This window comes from Molothrus ater, chromosome 19, assembly GCF_012460135.2.
Source record: "Molothrus ater isolate BHLD 08-10-18 breed brown headed cowbird chromosome 19, BPBGC_Mater_1.1, whole genome shotgun sequence".
NCBI lineage: Eukaryota > Metazoa > Chordata > Aves > Passeriformes > Icteridae > Molothrus > Molothrus ater.
In genome coordinates this window covers 10,227,902-10,247,930 of record NC_050496.2, presented here as the reverse complement: position 1 = coordinate 10,247,930, position 20,029 = coordinate 10,227,902, and the positions used below count along the sequence as shown (strand labels likewise).

The 20,029-nt window shown below is 45.3% G+C and overlaps 1 protein-coding gene across 2 annotated transcripts; it reads right to left on the bottom strand.

Moving 5' to 3' along the window:
• Window positions 1–324: 324 nt before the first annotated feature.
• On the bottom strand, window positions 325–18,192 carry PRKAR1A (protein kinase cAMP-dependent type I regulatory subunit alpha). 2 transcript variants are annotated; one of them, XM_036394498.1, is made up of 12 exons: window positions 18,096–18,192; window positions 17,125–17,188; window positions 14,583–14,761; window positions 8,928–9,101; window positions 8,215–8,306; window positions 7,969–8,030; window positions 7,443–7,489; window positions 6,759–6,917; window positions 6,274–6,334; window positions 5,888–6,009; window positions 5,238–5,319; window positions 325–2,840 (listed from the first exon to the last, which is right to left on the bottom strand). In XM_036394498.1, exons 3-12 carry the CDS (start codon window positions 14,757–14,759, stop codon window positions 2,668–2,670), a joined length of 1,149 nt encoding a protein of 382 aa, XP_036250391.1. In that variant the 5' UTR covers window positions 14,760–14,761; window positions 17,125–17,188; window positions 18,096–18,192; the 3' UTR covers window positions 325–2,667. The 2 variants fall into 2 exon arrangements, with proteins under 2 accessions (XP_036250391.1, XP_036250392.1); XM_036394499.1 differs by lacking the exon at window positions 17,125–17,188 and having other exon boundaries at window positions 18,096–18,187.
• Window positions 18,193–20,029: the final 1,837 nt, after the last annotated feature.

The window sequence follows — 20,029 nt, the reverse complement described above, 5'->3', positions numbered from 1 at the left end:
CCATCACATGCTCGTGAAGGGGTTGCACAGATGGCAGCAGCCAACTTAGAAACCCAAAAATCATGGCTGGGCTGGGAATGAACACCTTGGGAGAGATCAAACAGGACACAGGTCCAAGTGCAGAGGAATTCCCAGGCTGGCACGTGGAGGCTGAGCTCTCCCCAGGCTCCAGGGGGAAGCCAGGACCTGAACTCACCCCCTCTGGAGTTTACACCAAGCTTAATCCATTAAGCTGCTTATTTTCTGCTGCCTCATTCATAACACGTCCTCTAAAGCCAAAGGAAAACACCACGTAGGGGCAGGGAATAAAATAAAAGAGGCTGATTGCATTTAAGAATTTAAATCATTTTATTGCTTTACCTGCCATTAGGACAATCTATAACAAAAGGAATATAATATAATATATTAGCACATACAGTAAATCAGACTTATAGAGTCAGGTAACAATACAAAAATGGTCCTCTGGTTGACTATAGCTTCCTAGGGCAATAGACTTCATCAGTTTGCTGAAGATAGACTAGCAAAAAATTACTTCTAAAGCCCTGAATGTTAGCTAAGGCAAAACTATGCCAATTGTGGTTTCAAACATATTGAAATTGCACACAAAGGTAAAGCTATAACTGTGTTTAATATTTAACTCAGACTTAGCTGATTTATCTTAAAATCTTGTAGGTAAAACTACAAAAGGGAGTAAACAGCAAGCTAAAAAGATGCAGTAGTGAAACTTGATTAGAAAGCCTTATATAAAAAAAATGTGCATTTTTTTTGTGGAGCTCTAACTGGTTTACACAGTTTTTGGTGCTTTAATGTAACACAAAACACATATGAAGAAAAAAACCTGCAGAGTCAAAACTTAAGAAAAAAGTTTTACCAAAAAAAAAAAAGGAGGAAAAAAGAAGAACCAAAAAAAGGTAGCATTTACTTATTCCTTAAGGACTCTGGCAGAAATCCTCTATTCAACATCTCTTGAATAGAGAACTCAAACCACAAGCATTTCAATCCCCTTCCTGGGATTTTAGTTTCAGAAATACCCTGAAACCTTTTGTAAAGGCTTGATACCTTCAGTATTATTCTGCATGAATTAGCAGACTCTTCCTGATTCTGTCCATGCCTGGAAAAATGCTGGATTTGCATCCACTCCACCTCAGAAAGGAAATAAAACAAGGGCTCCATCGTTAAAGTAGTTGCACAACAAATGCCAAACTGCTTGCTGTCACTCCCAAATACAAACCTATGCTACTTGATATAAATTACAGTTTAAAGGAAACCTTAAAAATTGCCTACAATTATTGAACCGTGGAATTCAGTAAAAACTTTTGGGAAGTCTTGGTGAGCACAGAGTAATGGAACACAAAGCTGGGAAATACTGAAATACATTTAAGACTCCGCAACAGATTGAACTTGGGGGGGAAAAAAAAAAAGGGATTAAATAAGTGTGGTGGAAATTCCATAAGCAAGAAAAGAGAATGCACCTTTTGGCTTTGAACTAGATTTATAGTGAACCATTTTTAAAATGATGAATTGACAGCTCTAAAAACTTAAAACAACTGAGTGTTGCAGGAAAGTTCAAACATTCAGGTTTTTTGCCTCACATTCTCTACTAATAATGGAGCTCTACAGACCAGCAATCTTGTCACCTGCAACTGATACTGGCCAAAACACTCAGCTTTTATTTTCCCTGGTAACAAAGGGTCACTTGAACTGATGGTGATTTTTTAAAAGTCAACTGAGGATTAACAAAACAATCCACAGGGAAAATCAAATGTTTGCTTTCGACTTCTACGCCAATCTAAGCACTCAAACAGTACTAACAGCTGGACAGCTGCACCATTCTTACACCAATCTATGTACTACAGACCACAGGCATTTCATGGAGCATTTGGTTCTTGCCACTTGGAACAGGAAGAGTTTTAAATGGCAAATCTATGGCTGGAGAAAGAACAAGTGGAAAAGATCAGTTGCGGCAAGTCAGCAAATGGATCACCAGCTGAAGTAGTTCACCAGAACTATTAACCTGGAAAGCTTTTGATTTACACTTGACAAGAACAGAACTAAGCAATCTTAAACCAGCAGACACAGGAACAATTATACTGGTAAATTCCAGCTGTGGCTTTCTTAGCAGCTGATGCCTCACGATTGAACCTAGGATTACAGTACCCAGAAAATGAAAACGAAACCCAGGAAACCCCAAGCCCCAAGAAGCTCAATTACAAGTGTAGCTCTCATGTGAAAAGAAATACAGCAGGTGATGACCACAGCCTAAAAATCTGTCCAATAATTTGAGAAACACCCTTAAAAGAACTTTTCCCCCCCCTTTACTGTCACCTCCTCACTCTATGGCAATGGCGTGGTGCCAGGAGGTCTCTGAGCACTGGCCTGAGTTGGACACTGGTGCACAGAGAGAAGCAAACGTCTCCACTGAACTTTTTCTATTAATTTAATGGGACAGAGAGCACAGAAATAATATGCTCTAAATTAATGACAGTGCCATGATAAGCAGTTTATTTTTTTCCTTTTTTTCTTTTTTCTTTTTTTTTTCTTTTTTTTTGTTTTTTTTTTGTTTTTAACCGGACAGGAAGCTGCAAATGCCAGTGGCGATGTGGCTGTGCACAAGGGGAAGGAAGCAGTCTGCATTCGTGAAGCATGGCTTGGACAGGGAGGAAGGTTTCAGACAGACAGTGATACAAAACTGTTGTACTGCTGGATGTTCCTCTTGAGGATATCCGAGCAGGGGCCCAGCACGCGCTCGAACCGGGGCCGGTCCAGCTTCACACATTTCAAGGGGCCACGAGCCACGACGGTGGCAGCACGAGGACGGTTCATCAGCAGAGCAATCTCACCTGGGACAGCAGAAACAGCAGAGTTACCAATCAGTGGGAAAAAGAGGCAGAGAAATGACCCTTCTCTGTGCTATTCACATTTTTTGAAAAATTCCTTCGCCTGGGATTTTTCTCCTGGGAAGCTGAGAAGACTCAGAGAAAAATGAAAACAATTCTGATCTCATTTGCTTCTCCTGTGTTGTGCTCATGTGGAATGTGTTTGGAGATTGTTTCATTGGTTTTTGTTTTCACTCTTTGGCCAATCAGTGCCAAGCTGTGTCAGGACTCTGCAGAGAGTCACAAGTTTTTATTATTATCTTTTTAGCCTTCTGTAAGTATCCTTTCTGTATTCTTTAGTATAGTTTAGTTCATTTCACACAGAATCAGCTGCTTTGCTGAAATAACTGTTAGGATGCCTCAATTCAAAAGCCACTTCACAGTCCTTGCAAAGTTCACCCAACTGTAAGAACAACTGCTCCTCTCCTCTCTAAGCATTAAACATCTTGAACATTTACATAACTACAGCATTCTTTAATTATTATAGCATCATAAAATAATAAATAACCTTCTGAGAACATGGAGTCAGATTCATCATTCCTCCCTGCCATGGGAGGACCTGCAAATATATGTATTTATATGTATATACTTGTGTATATATATATATATATGTGTGTGTAATATGTATATACCCTGCAAATAACAACACTTGAAATTGCAGAGAAGGTAATTCAGGCTTTAGCACTGCTCAGAACAAGTACCTAAGTAATTACAATAAAAGCAACTGTGAAGGTAGTTTAAAAAAACCTACTTATGGATTGTTATTAAAAAGCCTGTTCACATTCAAGTCTCTCTGAAAAAAGCCTAAAAAATTTTCAATATCTGTCTCTTTGAGGACAGTTCATATTTCAATTCACAGTGTAATTTTCCTAGCCAACAAATAGTTATTTTTCTAATAGTACTGCTCAATTCTGGTGTTTCTAGGAAACTCAGGACAACAAGAGCATGGTTTTGAAGTAAACAAACAAATAAAACATTCATGCACCAGACAGAAGCCTTTGACCCATTGCTGGCCAGAATCAAAACTCTGACTTTGTCATGGGGCTGTGGAAAAGGAGCATTTTGAAGTCCCACTGGATCCCATTTCTTAAGTTTTGCCCAAACATGCCAAAAGCTTTGTTTCAACTGCTGAACAACATGTTTGGAAATGAAGTTTTCAACAAGCCTCTGTTATCAGAAACAGAAACAACCCCTAACATTCCTACAACAAGCACGGAAGAAACCAGAGCAGCAGCTCTGGGGTTTTGTTTGCTTGGTTTTGGACTCGAGTTCTTTCCACGCTCAGGACTGAGAAACGAACTCGGTGTTCCTTGGAGAACACTTGCCTGCATTATCAGAAGGGATGTTCCAAAGAAATGAGGAAAACTTTTCCTCTGTGCCCAATTAAAACTCCTGAACTCAGCAGCCTCCAAAAGAGAGGCTTGCTAAAGAATAAGGAGGGTCTAAGGGAGAGTTAAACCCCTGAAGGAAAGGTCTGCAGCACCTCACACAATGACTGTGATAATATTTAGTTTCAGAGTGGGAAACTCAAGAGAACACAGAGGGAATTATTAGAAAATATTAAATGAGACAGAATGAAGTCTAGTCCTGGATCCTGAGCCAAGCAGGCCTTTGGGCAGAACCCATGCACTCAAGCCCATCCCAATTCAGGCCTTGCAACAGAGGATTTGCTGCTTACATCATCTACAGAGCTGAAAACCTGGACAACCAAAAGGTTTGAGCAAGAGGAAAGAGAGGAACTACCCAAAACATGAGAAAACTGTTAGGAGTTTTGAGAGGGAGAGGGCTGTGTTTAACCATTGAAGAGCAGGTTCTGACCAGGTTCCTGTCTGACCTGGAGAACAGAAGACCAAGGAAGGAATTTTCTTATTTTACTGCTGTCTTCAGCTGTGTAATGAGTGACTACAAAGACAAACCCAGGCTGCACAGGGAAAGACAGAGAGAAAGCAACAGGCTGCAGAACAGGAAATTCTTGTCAGGCACGAAGGAAAGAACCTCTGCACAACAAGGCTGGTTAGACAGAGAATGAAACTGCCCAGAGAGGCTGTGGGATCTCCATCCCTGGAGACACAGGAAACTCAACTGGACACAGCCCTGAGGAATACAATGTCATTTAAAAATTTAGCTCTGCTCAGGGCAGGGAGGTCAGGCCAAATATTCTTTTGCAGTAAAGCAGTGTGGAACAATCACATCCTGTGTGCACACCTGAGTGCCAAGTGACTGATACTCACCCGACACTGAGAGCAACCACAGGAGCCCAAAACAGTAATTAAGCAAATCCATCTCATCTCCACATTGACACAGCACAGACAAAATGGTGACAGTGGTGTCTGCAGCCACAGTTGTCACAACATAACTCACCAAAGTAATCAGAAGGTCCCAGTCTGCCCACTTCAACAAATTCCTCATTTTCTGACCGGCGCTGTAACACTGCAGCTGTGCCCTTCAATAAATGACAGCAGTCAAACAACTGCAATTTCCAGCATCACTCCAAACATGAATTTCACACAGAATCAGCTGCTTTGCACAAATAACTGTTAGGATGCCTCAGTTCAAAAGCCACTTCACAGTCCACCTAATTGCAATTCAAGAACAACTGCTCCTCTCCTCTCTAAGCATTAAACATCTTGAACATTTACATATCTACAGCAGTGACTTCTTCCTGGTTTTCCTCAGAACAGTACATATATTATAGTATGACTAGCAAAAAGCCAGAAAAAACACCAACCACCAGACAGAACACTAGTAAGGCATTACCAGCTATCTAGAACAGGTCTCTACTCTCAAAAAGATAAACTGCTTTCAGTCAGAAACTTGTTACTTTTTTCCTGGAAGTACCATTTGTGAAAACAGCAAAACTAAATCCAAGTTACTGCATGTTCAGCAAGATGATGTTTCTTTAGTGACTCTCTGGAAGTACATTGTTATGTTTTGTTCTTCTCCAAGTGCCTGCTTAGGGACACAACCAAAAAACAGTCAAGTTCTGAGCTCATAATTTTGAGCTTGCTTACCTCCAAGATAATGAAGAACTCATCTCCTGGCTCTCCCTGGACCACAATCTTCTGCCCATCCTCAAACTGTACCGGTTCCAAGGCATCAGCCACAGTGAGACGCTCCCACTTGTCCAGAGATTCTGCAGAGTTAAGAGTTCATTACTGGAGTGTCTTCCCAAGGCACAATTACACCTTTTGCTCTGTATTTATACAGATGTCAGTGTATTTCTGCCTGCATTTGTGCAGCAGTGATCAAGACCTGAATTAGAGCTGTTTTGGACTGATGCAGAGAAGCAGTTGTGATGAGTTACCACAACAGCCTGTAATCATCATAATGCTGGGTTAACAGCTTCATTACAATGTGCCAACTGATTCCACTCCAGAACAAAAATCTGCTCACTTACCCAATATAGATACTTTACTAAGGAATTTCTCATACATATTTCTCTTTCTCAAAGTATTTCCCTATTAAAAAAAAAGGAAAGGACACAAAGTAAGTTTTCTGTCTACTCTAAAACTCCAGACACAAACAAATTTAACCAGACACACAGTGTTCTGTCTCACAGACCCCAAACCCACAAGATGAAATGTTTTGAAATTGAGTTCTCTCAGTAATATTCCAGTTGAGCAACATTCCTAAAGTACTCAGCAGTTACTGCAGCCTTATTTCACCCTCAGCTCAGTTTAATACTGGCATTGTTTTGCTCACTAATGCAAGATTCCCCCCTTGCCCTGTGCCTGAGAGATGCACGTTGAGTAATCAGCTTTCTGATTACTGAAGAGACAGCAGGATTTGAAATAAATAACTCCAGCAAAGGACAGGCAGAAGGACAGACACCCAGGATACACAACCCCCAAAGCATAAATCCAGGTTTTGAGGGCTACTTGCCATCAGGATCCTTCTGTAGCTGTCCCTGTCAATGCCCCACAACTTGACGTTGGTCTTGGCTTTGACGGTGGCAGCTCGGGGGGTGCCGTAGATGAGGGCGAGCTCTCCAAAGCTGCCACCCTCACCCACACTGGTGGCCCACTCACTGTTCACGTAAACCTGCAAGGCAGAGCATGGTCAGACACCTCTCAGCTTCCTGCTGCCCTCTACTCCCTTGGGAGTACAAGGGAATTCTCACATCTCTACTAAGGTTGATCATTTCAGGCTTTTATCAATGTTCCCAACCCCAGCACAATTTGAATTTTTGTTGACAAAGGGATTCTCTTCTACATCTCATGCACAGACTCTACACACAGACTCCTGAGAAACAACACCTCAACAAGGTCTGTCAGCTATGAATGAGCTGGGCTAGAAAATAAAAGTCTGGTTGTTCTTAAAGCCTGCCCCACACTTCAACTCCACCCTGCATGCTTAACACATCTGTATTGTGTCCAAATAATTCGTTTTTAAACTCAGTCTGTGCAGCCAGACTGAGCTCTTAAGGGGCAAAACAAACTTCTGTAAGTAAGAACTTAAAATGAGCAAAGCTGCTAAAGGCAGGGTCTGTAGAAGAGGCCTATAAATATCAGAGTATTCTTCTTCTAGGAATGAACAGATCATTAATAAACTACCAGGAATGCTTACATCCATTTCTCCTTGATCAACAACATAGAAGTTATCACCTTCATCACCTAAAGAAGAGGAAAAAAAATTGAATATACACTAAACTGAATATACAAAGGAAGTTGGCATCTCTGCCAAATTTGATGTTTAGACTCCAACACGGTTGGCAAATTTTTGCACAGTTTGCAGGGTGAAACATCACATTTTGCTGATTTCACACTCCTCTCAGCCCCATGAAAGGGGACATCTACTGGTGCCCAGGAGATCAGCAGCAATGCCAGGATTACTGGAAAGGCCAACCAGATCCATAAATTGACACATCTACAGAGTCACCAAGGGACAATATTCCCAACAGATAATCTCTGCAAGGAAGCCTCATCCCCTCCAGTGGCTCTGACTCCTCACTTCAGTATGAAGTGCTTCAGGGAACACAAGAAATTGTGTGGCTGCAGTGAGCCTGCTTTAATATTAAAAACTAAACAAACTAAGAGCACTAGGCCAGCTGCCCACCCCCAAATGCCTGCCCAGAGCACACAGTGTCACTTGCCTTGCTGGATGACAGTCTCTCCTGCGATGTAAGTGACGGGGAACATCGCATCGAAGATGTCACTGAAGGAGAGGACACCAAAATCAGCCAGAAACCTGCACAACTCCACACATCTGTACCCCCAAGCCATCCCCACTGCTCCTGGAGCTCTGTGTGTCCCACTGACCACTGCAGATTTGTGACACATTTAGCTCTTCTGAATTCTGCCCTTCCACAAAGCTTAACCCCACCAAGACTTCCTCCTACCTCCTCTCATTATCATCAAGATGGGTAAACAGCACATTCTTCTCAATTGCTTTTGCCAAAGCAGCCATGGTTTTATAATCTTTTGGAATAACCTAGGAGAGATCAGAGAAAGCAAATGGTTAATTTTTCTCATGAAAAATTTCTGCATTTCCCATGGTAAATAAACAACTTAAATTGCTACAAAACACTGGCTGAGTTTTTCCATTTTCTTTCAAGCACTATAAATACAACCCCAAATATAGTAAATGTTTACAGACAGTTTGAAAACAAGGAAAATATAATCTTGTATTATTTTATGCAACTGAAAAGCATAATTCCATGCTCAGTTTGTAAGTCTTTTTGCAGGAGGACAAATATCTGTTCAACCTGTGTTTTCCTGGGAACAGCAGCAAGCCTGCTCTGCCATTAGGCCAAATGTTGTTGCAGCTGCCAAATAACTGGAAGCACATTCTATATATCTAAATATATGCACATCTAAATATACATGACTTCAAAGGGAACAGGTCTAAGTAATGCATGAATGGTTTAATTGCATGATGGGTTATTTTGTCCTCCAGTTAAACAGCCACACACGCAGGTCTGCTTTTTACAGCAATTAGGAATTAACAGGCTCCAGGAGCTTGGTGTTATTTAATGCCCTGGACAGAAGGTGGGTTCAGATAAACTCTTGGATTGTGGGTGTAATTTTGAGCAAGGTTGAAGAGTCAGAGCACCTTTCTAACATAAGAGGCAGCATCCTCTTCTGTGTAGACTTCTGCACTGATGGCCCCACGTCGTGATCGGTATTTAACCACAGGGTTCAGGGGGGGAGGAGGGGAGATCTCGTCCTCCCGGGAGTCGGAGCGAGAACCAGACTTCAGCTGATTCAACAACTGCTTTGTTTCCTCCTAAACAGGAAGGAAGACATGTTTGTGTCACATAATCCAAAGGGGGGAAAGAAAAAAAAAGCAGTGATGTATCATGTTCCAGCCCAGCCTGCCAACACCAGGGAGCTTCCTGTGTACCATTATTCCCACATTAAGGCAAACAGGAGACTGCAGCATCTGAGATCAAAGCCCTTTCACAAACACGTGGTACATGTGCCTTTCACTCCCTACCACTCACATCACAATGGTGTTTATTTTATTGAGTTATTCTTCATTTATTAAACTACTGGTGTGAACAAGTTGATTCTGGTTTCTGCCAGTGTATTCAACAGGTGATGAGGAGATTCCTCAAATGCTGAAGGCACTTCCCCAGCTGCAAACCCCCAATTCCTCCCCTCAGCTGCGAGGTGTTAAAGCCTTTTTGGAGTTGAAAGACAGAGAGGCAATTCCTCAGAAATCCATGCTACATGAGAAGCTTTTGAAAGAGGTTGAGTCACGGACCAACTTGATACTCATTAACCAGCATTTATTTTGGGAGAAAGAAACATGAACACTGCTTTCAAAAGAGCTGGAGGAAGGATGCTGGAGGCCAAAGTGGGATTTTTTTATGCAAACCACATGCAAACCTTGCATAAGGTTACTTGTTTTCCTTATTTCCTTCAGTTACTTATTGTGTTGGAGTGATACTGTAGAAGAGCAGGGTACTTACAATAACACAAATTATAATTACCTTGCCACACAGAAATTTGATTCTTCAGAAGATTCACCTCAATCAACTAAAATCAGATTAAAAACAAACCAGCCAACCCTGGAGTCAGAGCACTGACATCACTACAGCTCAAATTACTTTCCCAGCGTTAGGAAACAGGGGTTTGGGACATTCTGGAAAAGAACAAGGACTCATCTGTTCTCCCAGAGCTCCAGCCCTTGTGAAAGCTGGGTTTGTCCCAGTGTCCTTGATCCCAGCTGGGCAGAGGCTCTGGATAACAGCACCAGCCTGAGGGAAGGGCCATGGGATCCCCATTCCTGGGAGTTTCCACTGCCCCTCTCCCAGAGCCAAGGAGCTCCACAGCCTCACATTTCACTTCCTGCTCTTTGCCCATTGATCAAATGGTGCCACATTTCCCAACCATGGGAGCAAAATGTATTTAAAACTCATTTCTGTCCTCTGATTTTAGAGGAAGGAGTCTCAACAGAGATGAAATTAAAAATAGCCTGAGCAGTAATAAGTGTTTGGTGCAAACTGCCTCACCATCAACCACAGAACATGTTTGTTCACATACAAAATACTTAAACCATTAAAAAACTTAATAAGTGAACACCAGCTGCTGGGTTTTTTCCAGTATCACATAAAATATTCAATATCGTGATCAGAGATTGAAGCACTCAGCAGCATTCAGTGAGGGAGTTGTTATCAAAACACTCTTCAAGAGACTCCTCAGGGCAATGCCCCACTCAGGGAGAAGGAAACTGCATTAACACAAAAAATATAAATGGTAACTTCTGTCTGACCCAAAATTTAATATTAACATTTTTTTTAGAATAGTAAGTAGGGGATGGACACAGAAACAAGTTACATATGGGTAAAATAATGTATTAAATTAAAATAGACCAGTTACTCTAAACAGTCCATACACACACTCATCAATAAGATTCTCCCTGAGATAAATCATAGAATAGAACCATAGAATGAGGTTAAAAAAGACGTCCAAGATCAGCCCCAAACATCACTGTATCAACTAAACTATAAATCTCCAGATATTCATATTGCACTGACAGACAACCCTGTGCCACAACATCCTATAATCTCAGTTTCATCTTCAATACACACCTTTTACAATTTCTGACACCGACCCCCATTTATTACACCAACAGATCAGAGAACAATTACAGCAACAGGACCTAAAGAAAGGGTAGCAGTTGTTATTCCCAGATACCTTTGGATTTAGCCAGTGTTTGTGAGGAAAACTTGTGTGTTCAAGTCTAGAAGTTCCTCACATTAAACAAATCATGGATAAGGACACTCAGTTTGCTCTGTACTCATCACTGTAAACATTCCCAGGACCTGAGAAAGATTTAGGGATAATTTATTTATTATCCAAGTGTTGACCTGGTCTTTCAGCTGATGAGGCAGTTCACAATTTTCAGTGTCAGTCATGAACTGCAAGCCTTATTTTTCCTGACAAATAACCAATGTTTTTTAATTCCATTTCAATTATTCCAAGTAATACTGAAGTGATGACACTTCACATACTCAGATTTAGGTCTATCAGCTACTGAAGACCTTCACAATTTCAGAATTATGCACACTGTAAAACCTGCTAATTGTCATTGCACCAGATACAGCCTCAACTCCTTCTGATAATGAGTATTTCATTTATATCATATTTAAAAAAACCCAAACATTCAGAAGCTATAAAAGCATTTTTAAAAAAGCTCTGCCAGAAATTCACAACTGCACAGGATATCCTCCTAAACTAGCTTGTTTTGCAAAAGAAACACTGAGGAAAATGGGAAAATATTCAGATATCTGAGCAGGGCAGGTGGTGGGGAACGGGGCAGTGACTACATGTCCATCAGACTTCCTAATTCCAGCTCTCTGTAAAGCCTGATGTGCACATAACTGCATCACACAGAGTATTTCAATGCACTTATTCCAGAGGACAGGCCTGTCCACGAGCCAGGATTCACCTGGCAGGCTGCAATAATCACCTCTACATTCAATTTCCAGAGCTCAAGCTGCACTACACAGCCCAGCCCAGCACTGAAGAGCTATTGCAGCTTTTAGCAGGTATTGCTATTACCACACATGTTTGCACAGCAAAGAGAACAGAGGCCTTAGCACACCACAAACAGATCAAATAAACCATTTATACAATCAATGAGTAGTAATTAGATTCATCTAACAGCTTTCATAACCCAGAGGAGGACATTTGAATTCCTACAGTAGCTGTAACCATCTTGGAGGCAGCAATTTTAATGTTTCTGAACAGAAATTCTAAAGCATGTTTAAATTTCTTCAACATATTTTAATAACATGACAGTGAATCAGCTCTGTTTGTGTGCAGTGCAAGAGATGACTTGTCAAGAGAATGAGAGAGAAAATAGCAAGCTCACTTCAGTCTTCAATGGTGCTCCTTCAAAAATCAATCTTATTAAAAAAACCTCGGTTGAGGTTCAGTCAGAGAGAGGAAAATTCAGCAAGCACATTGAAAAGTTGCTCTGCTTTATCACAGGTGTAACAGACATGATTTGAGAGGTGCAGCAGAGTGAGCTTCAGGCACTTTTGCCGTAGCAGAGCTGAGGGCTGGGGTGGAGCTGGTGAATAACATGACTGAGCATTGGTGCTCTCCAGCCAGGGATGTCAGGAGTTGCCTGCCCAGCACAGGATGCTCACTGCTCTGTTCCCTGAGAGCTGGGCAGGTACCCCAGCCCCTGGGGACCCTGAGAGGTGAGCACCCCAGCCCCTGGGGACCCTGAGAGCTGGGCAGGTACCCCAGCCCCTGGGGACCCTGAGAGGTGAGCACCCCAGCCCCTGGGGACCCTGAGAGCTGGGCAGGTACCACAGGACCTGGGGACCCTGAGAGCTGGGCAGGTACCACAGGACCTGGGGACCCTGAGAGCTGGGCAGGTACCCCAGCACCTGGGGACTCTGAGAGCTGGGCAGGTACCACAGCACCTGGGGATCCTGAGAGCTGGGCAGGTACCCCAGCCCCTGGGGACCCTGAGAGCTGGGCAGGTACCCCAGCACCTGGGGACCCTGAGAGCTGGGCAGGTACCACAGGACCTGGGGACCCTGAGAGCTGGGCAGGCACCCCAGCCCCTGGGGACCCTGAGAGCTGGGCAGGTACCACAGCCCCTGGGGACCCTGAGAGCTGGGCAGGTACCCCAGCCCCTGGGGAAACTCAGCCCAGCCCAGCAACTTTTAAACCAAAGGAGGCAACAAAAAAATGCTCCACTTTCACTTGTAGCTACAGCTGCACTAGAGGGCACTTGGAAACCATGAGAAAAGACCCTGACCAAAATTGTGAGAGCAATTTGAGGGGAAAAAACATTACCTAAGCAGTTTTGTTTTCAGCTTCAGTGTAGGCTGACCAAGTACACAAAGAGCCAATGTGCACCAGGATAAAATCATCAACTTATTCAATTCCAACATTCATGTCATTAAATTCAGAGCTGGACTTGTTATCTTGCTAAAAAATAAATTAAGTTCCCAAATACTGCATGTTGATCATAAATCCACTGCACAAAAGCACCCAAATAATCCCATTTTATATCCCCACATATGGATTGGTTTAGGATTTATGCTAAGCACAGTAATGTGGTTTACTTGGTAAAATTTTGTCTATAGATACCTGTGGTGATGCTTTAAAATTCCCAGCCTAGCAGTACCTCAAAACTCAAGAATCCAAGGAGGGGAAGGAGTCATTGTAACAAGCAGGGACAACGGATTTTTAAGAACCTCATTATTCACTGGTTTGTTGCTGATACACACAACCAAAAAAAGTCAGAGCTCTTAATTTCATAAGCAAAATGTTCCCCAAATAAATTAAGAGTTATAGCAGGTAGCCTGCAGCCCTTGGTCATTTTCTAATATTTATCCTGAAAACTTCCATTAAAATATAATTTCCATCAGACATATTTACGATTTCCAGTGTTAATTTCCTTCTTCTTTATAGCAGCAATTAGTAACTCACTAGGAAAAAAAAAGATAAATATTTAAGTGCCCTATGTAAGTACTGAGAGCAGCACCTGCAAACAAGTGCTGCACAAGGTCACAGCTGCATTATTTACTAATTCCATGTCCTGAGTACAGTTGCATCCAACCTTTCCTCTGCACAAGCCTTTAATCTTCCCATTTCCACTGCAACTCCTTTTCCTACCTGCTTAGTGATCAATAGACACAATTAACAGGTCAGAAGAGTGTGAAATCACTGTTTCAACTCTGAATGCTTTCCATTCCCAAGATCCCAGAATGCTTCCAGCAACAACAAAAGCACCAAAGGGACCTCAGGGCAAACACAAGAGGGACAGCAATACTGAACTCCCAAGAGAAGGCACAAACAGGCTTGCTCTTCCAGAGATCTGCAATGCAAATACTTCATTTATCTTCACTAGGCCTGGATAATACCACTGGCACCACTTCTGTGCTCTGCCCACATTACTGGAAATCAATATAAGAATCCAAATGCCCTCAGCAGCATCCAGCAAGGTCAGTCTCCAGAGTTCTCCAGCTCCAGACACACCCATGCATGCTGTGGATCCTCCATGAGGAAGCACTGGGCTGGGATCACACCTGGGTAAGTCTCCTTGTCACCTTATGGTCAGCCCTATAGGCTTTGGTATGACAGAGGTGCACAAACTACTGGAAAACAGGATCTGTTTTCCAAAAGCACCACTTCCAATTTCACACAGTCAGCACAACTGGTGAAATCTGCAGCTCAGCCCCTAAATGACAAAGATACATTTCAATCTAATTTGTTCCAGCCTGTGTGTTTTTACCTTCTCCAGTCTCTCAAAGTACTCTCTGATGAATCCCATGGGTCGTTCAGGTCTCACTGTGCACAACTGCACAATGCAATCCTTCAGCAGCTGCTGGATGTTGTGTTTCTGGATGTAAAGCTCACACTCCCGAAGGCTCCGCTCCTCCTCGCTGCTGCTGCTGCTGGAAGCTGCCATGGCTGAAGGGAACAAAAAGAGAAGGTTAAATAATACATAACTACTGGAAACTACTTTGGAAACAAAGATGGTGCAGCCTAAAACAAAGTTATGCTGCATTATCTTACTGACACCACAGCAGAAAAACACCTTTACCTACCAGAGCAGTAACTAAGCTAAAGAAAATGCTGAAACTTATTTAGCACCTGGAAAGAAATCAGAAATCAAAACTCTGGGGGCTCTACTGCCACAGGCAGAAAAGGAAAAGCTGAGAAAGCTTCAACAACTCAAGCCCTGTGAGAGCTCCAAGCAGGGAAGATTCCACCTGAATTTCCTGCTGCTTGAACTGAGGGTTTTGTAGGACTGGAGGCTCCTGTCAGGAGCTGTGTGGGGTCATGGGGATGGACGAGGGCCAGGAGAGAGGTGGGTGGGAGCTGGAAATGTGAGAGGCCAGGCACGAGCAGCATTCGGAAGTGAAACATGCTCAGGTTGAAGGCAAAGCCAAAATGTCAGGGCAGGGTTTGCTATCGGAAGTTATGGATTACAGACATGGCTCCTAAAAAGCTCCTGTGTAATTGAAACCTGCTCATAGCTCATCACTTCTTTCATGGATACACTGCAATCCCAAAATACCTCTGCAACTGTAAATAATGAAGAGTACAGCTTTAAACTTCTGTTATGAGGCCAGGTTTTCTAAAGACTTCAGCTATGACACTTTCAAAAATGTTCTAAGGCAGATTTTTTCTCCCCTTTCAAGTTTGTACTGGGTTTCCACTCCAGATTTTGGGGCACAGGGGGGTTCTGTGAGAAGCTGCTGGCTGCTTCCTCCATGCCCAACAGAGCCAATGCCAGTCAGCTCCAACATGAAACTGCCACTGGCTGAGGCTGAGCCATCAGTGACAGTGACACAGCCTTTGGGACAATGGATCTAAGGAGGAGGAGAAATGGCTACTTCAGCCAGATGGAGGAGTGGGAGTAAATGGGAACAACAGGGCAGGAGGTGCTCCAGGCCCTGGAGAAAGGATCCCCTGGCAGCCTGTGATACAGCCCATGGTGAGGCAGCTGTGCCCTGCAGCCCAGGGAGCAGAGCAGAGATCCACCAGCAGCCCATGGAGATCCACAGGGGAGCAGAGATCCACCCACAGCCCCTGGAGATCCACAGGGGAGCAGAGATCCACCCACAGCCCCTGGAGATCCATGGGGGAGCAGAGATCCACCCACAGCCCCTGGAGATCCACAGGGGATCAGAGATCCACCCACAGCCCCTGGAGATCCACAGGGGAGCAGAGATCCACCCACAGCCCCTGGAGATCCATGGGGAGCACAGATCCACCCAGAACAGCTGGAGATCCACAGGGGAGCAGAGATCCACCCAGAACCCCTGGAGATCCATGGGGGAGCAGAGATCCACCCACAGCCCCTGGAGATCCATGGGGAGCAGAGATCCACCCAGAACCCCTGGAGATCCACAGGGGATCAGAGATCCACCCAGAACCCCTGGAGATCCATGGGGGAGCAGAGATCCACCCAGAACCCCTGGAGATCCATGGGGGAGCAGAGATCCACCCAGAACCCCTGGAGATCCACAGGGGATCAGAGATCCACCCAGAACCCCTGGAGATCCATGGGGAGCAGAGATCCACCCACAGCCCCTGGAGATCCATGGGGAGCAGAGATCCACCCACAGCCCTGTGGAGGACCCCACACTGGAGCAGGGGAATGCACAGAGTGTGAGCCCCAGGAATCCTGTGCTGGGGTGGTTTTTTGGCAGGAGCATGGACCATGGAGAGCAGCCTGCAGGAAGGACTCACGTTGGAGAAGTCCATGGAGGACTGTCTGCCACGGGGAAGGTGTGAGGACCTTCCCTGAGCAGGATGGAGCAGCAGAGACAGCGTGCAAGGAACTGACTGCAATCCCCATCCTCTGAGGGGAGGCAGAGAACATCAGGAGTAAAGTTAAGGCTGGAAAGAAGGGAGAGGGCCAGGAAGATGTTTGTAAGATTTGGCTTTATTTCTCATTATCCTACTCAAATTTAATTAGTTTAATTTATTACCAATTTCCTCCAGTGGAGTCTGTTTTGCCCATGATGGCAAGGGCTGAGTGATCTCTCCCTTATCTCAGTCCAGGAACCTTTCCTTATATTTTCCTTCTGTTGTTGAGTTAAAGAGGGCAGTGATGGAGCAGTTTTGGTGGGTGCTTAACATCTAGCCTGGCTCAGCCCACCACAAGGTTTTAAAACCATTTTAAAATACATTTTTTACATATACATGGAAATAGACACACATTTCATGTCATTTTTTTCATAAGAAAATTAACACTGTGAGAGTTAAAGAAACAGGAAAGAATTTCTCAGGGCATTTTTGGATGAAATATAAAGAAAAGTTACCTGGTACAGGGAGTGTGGCAACAGCTTATTTATATGCAGTAAGATATGTTGATCCCGGGATCAGCTTTTGAAAGGGAAAAAACGGATTCAGTCAAAATAATTTTGAGAAATGACAAGTCACTGAAGTCACATCATGGGGTTTATCCTGCTGATGCAGCAGCAGGAAAACCGAGGGCACAGAGGCAACACAACAACGTGCCCCTATGAATTCTGCCGCTGGAGATTACAGAAGGCTTCGAGTTAATACGGAATTACCAACACTTCACCCAGGTGTCGTGACTGTCACACTTAATCCCTGCTCAAGGACACACACACACACACGTGTATTGTGCGTTGCATAAACACAAAGCGTGGCCTTCCCACGGGCTGACAAAGCGCCCAGAAGTTCTCCAGTCCCTCCTTTTGTTCTGCCAGCCCGCACGGTGAAGGTCAGCGCTAACGGAGCAGCCCCGGCGGCTCCGTGAGGGGACACGGGCCACGCGAGAAGGGCAAGAGCGGGGCAGGAAATGCGGTATCACGGGCAAAATGAAAACTCCGCTATTTACTTCTACAAGCCATTTTTTCTGCACAATCCCAAAGCTTCCCCGAGCTGCCCAAGGCGTGGCTGCCCCGCCCAGCTCAGCCCCTCACGCAGAGCGGAGCTGCGGCCGCTTCAGACCCGGAGCCACCGGGGCGGCACCGAGCCGGTACCCCCGGGGCGGGGGACTCGGAGCCGCGGGGGCAAACCGGCCCAAAGCGCGGAAGCGCCGCCGGGCCCGGCCCCACAGCCCGCGGGGCCCCCTCGGACACCGGCCCGAGAAGGTGCCGCTGCCCCCGCAGCAGCCCCGGAGCCGCGGCCCCGGCCCCGCTCCCTCAGCCGGGCCGGGCCGGCCCCGCCCCAAGGCCGCAGCCTCCCGCTCCGCGCGGTTCTCGCCGCCCCCAGCCCCGCCGCCGCCCCGGGGCCGCCCGGCCGCTACCCCCGCCCCGCTCACCTGCGGCGGCTCCGCCGGGACCCCCCGCCCGTCCCGGCCCGGCCGCGGCCTCGCTGCAGCGGCGGCACCGGAAACCGACCGGCCGGACGGGCCCCGCCCGCCCTGACGTCAATGCGCCTCGCTCTCGCCCGGGCCCGTCGCCGCGGTAACCTTAAAGGGGCAACGGTGGGCGCGGTGCGGGCACAGGCCGGGGAGCGGCGCGGGAGGAGCCTGCGGCTTTAAGGCGCGCAGGGCTGGCGGGAACGGGATGGGGGGTGGGGTCCGCTGAGGGGTGCGGGATCCCCTGAGGGGAGCGGGAATGGCGAGAGGAGTGGGGAACCCTGAGGGGAGCGGGAACGGCGAGAGGAATGGGGAACCCTGAGGGGAGCGGGAATGGCGAGAGGAGTGGGGAACCCTGAGGGGAGCGGGAACGGCGAGAGGAATGGGGAACCCTGAGGGGAGCGGGAAGGGCGAGAGGAATGGGGAACACTGAGGGGAACCCTGAGGGGAACGGGAAGGGCGGGAGGAGTGGGCAAAGCTGAGGGGCACGGGAATGGCGGGAGGAGCAGGATGCCCTGAGAGGAGAGGGAATAGCGAGATGGGAATGGGAAACCCTGAGGGGAGCGGGAATGGCGAGAGAAGCGGGTTCCCCTGAGGAGAGTGGGATCCGCCGGGGCATCAACTCCACACCGACACGGCCGCAGCAGTCCCCGGTCTGGAAAGGCTTGGTTAAAAGATCAGAGATTGTTATAGGTGGAGGAAAATAAATGATATTCAAGTTTGGCAAAGATTTCACTATAATCGATGTAAATCCACGTGGGAATTATTTCATGTGTCTTTATAGCTGAGATGAGCCCTTTGTCTCCATTCACTTTGTCTCCAAGCCATAAGAAATTATTTACATTATTTTTATATCCAGGCTGTGCTGGCATGGGCAGAGCTTGGGGAGGAGAAATGAGCCCTAAAAATGAACCCTGAACTGTGCATCTGCTGATCTTGCAACACAAAACATAACTCAGCTTTTACCTCTAATGTTATGTCATTTCAGCCAGCACTCACTTGTGCTTAACCCATATGGGAAAATCACACAATGTACAATGAAAATTACTCTCAACAGCAACAGTTTAATGTATATTTTGATATAAGAAGATAGTGGTGTTTGTGCAGTGACACACAAGCCATCAGGAACTACCTGCTGAGGGGTTTCTTGTTTATTAGCTCTTCTATTAAAGAAATAAAGGGTAATAACTTGGGTGTAGATCTTGGACCTGCAATTCTTACAGACCCAGTCCAGCTGGGTCAAAGATTTGAGCTGGACTCAAATCTTTGATAATTTCTATCTGATCTGGGTTAATTAGAACCCAGGGTCCAGGATTTTCCGACATTTTGCTCAAAGCTGCTACTTTTATGAAAAATATAAATAAGATGTAATTAATATTTGTGAAACAGTGTCAGAGTACAGCATCGAAATACCAAATTACTTGCTCACCTGGTTATAGAACAGTTCCTTCTGTAACTCAAAACTGCTGGAAGTTTCTGAACACCACAAAAAGTCATCTGCATTCCCACCTACACATTTCTTTCTCAGCTTTTTACCTCCCCTTTTTTCTTTACGAGCTGCCTGCTAGTGTCACATCTCAATCCTTGTTTGGACAAGTCCCGGTGCTGTTTTGGGATAGATCCCATCTGGAACAAAGCTCTGCCCCTGTGTAAAACCCGTTCTGCAACGTCCTCTTTCTTAGGGAAACAAATATTCCCTTGTGCTTGATGCAATCCCTGCTGGAGTCCTGGAGCCAGGAGAAGGGGAACAGAACCAGCTTCCAGGAGGAGTTTTGTGAAGCCACTGGACACAGTGAGTGAGTCAGCACTGGTTATCTCTCAAAGTTAAATCTCACTTCTCCAAGTTAAATCTCCTACGTCCCCACGTGTTAATTCTCACACTGCTAAAGACGTAA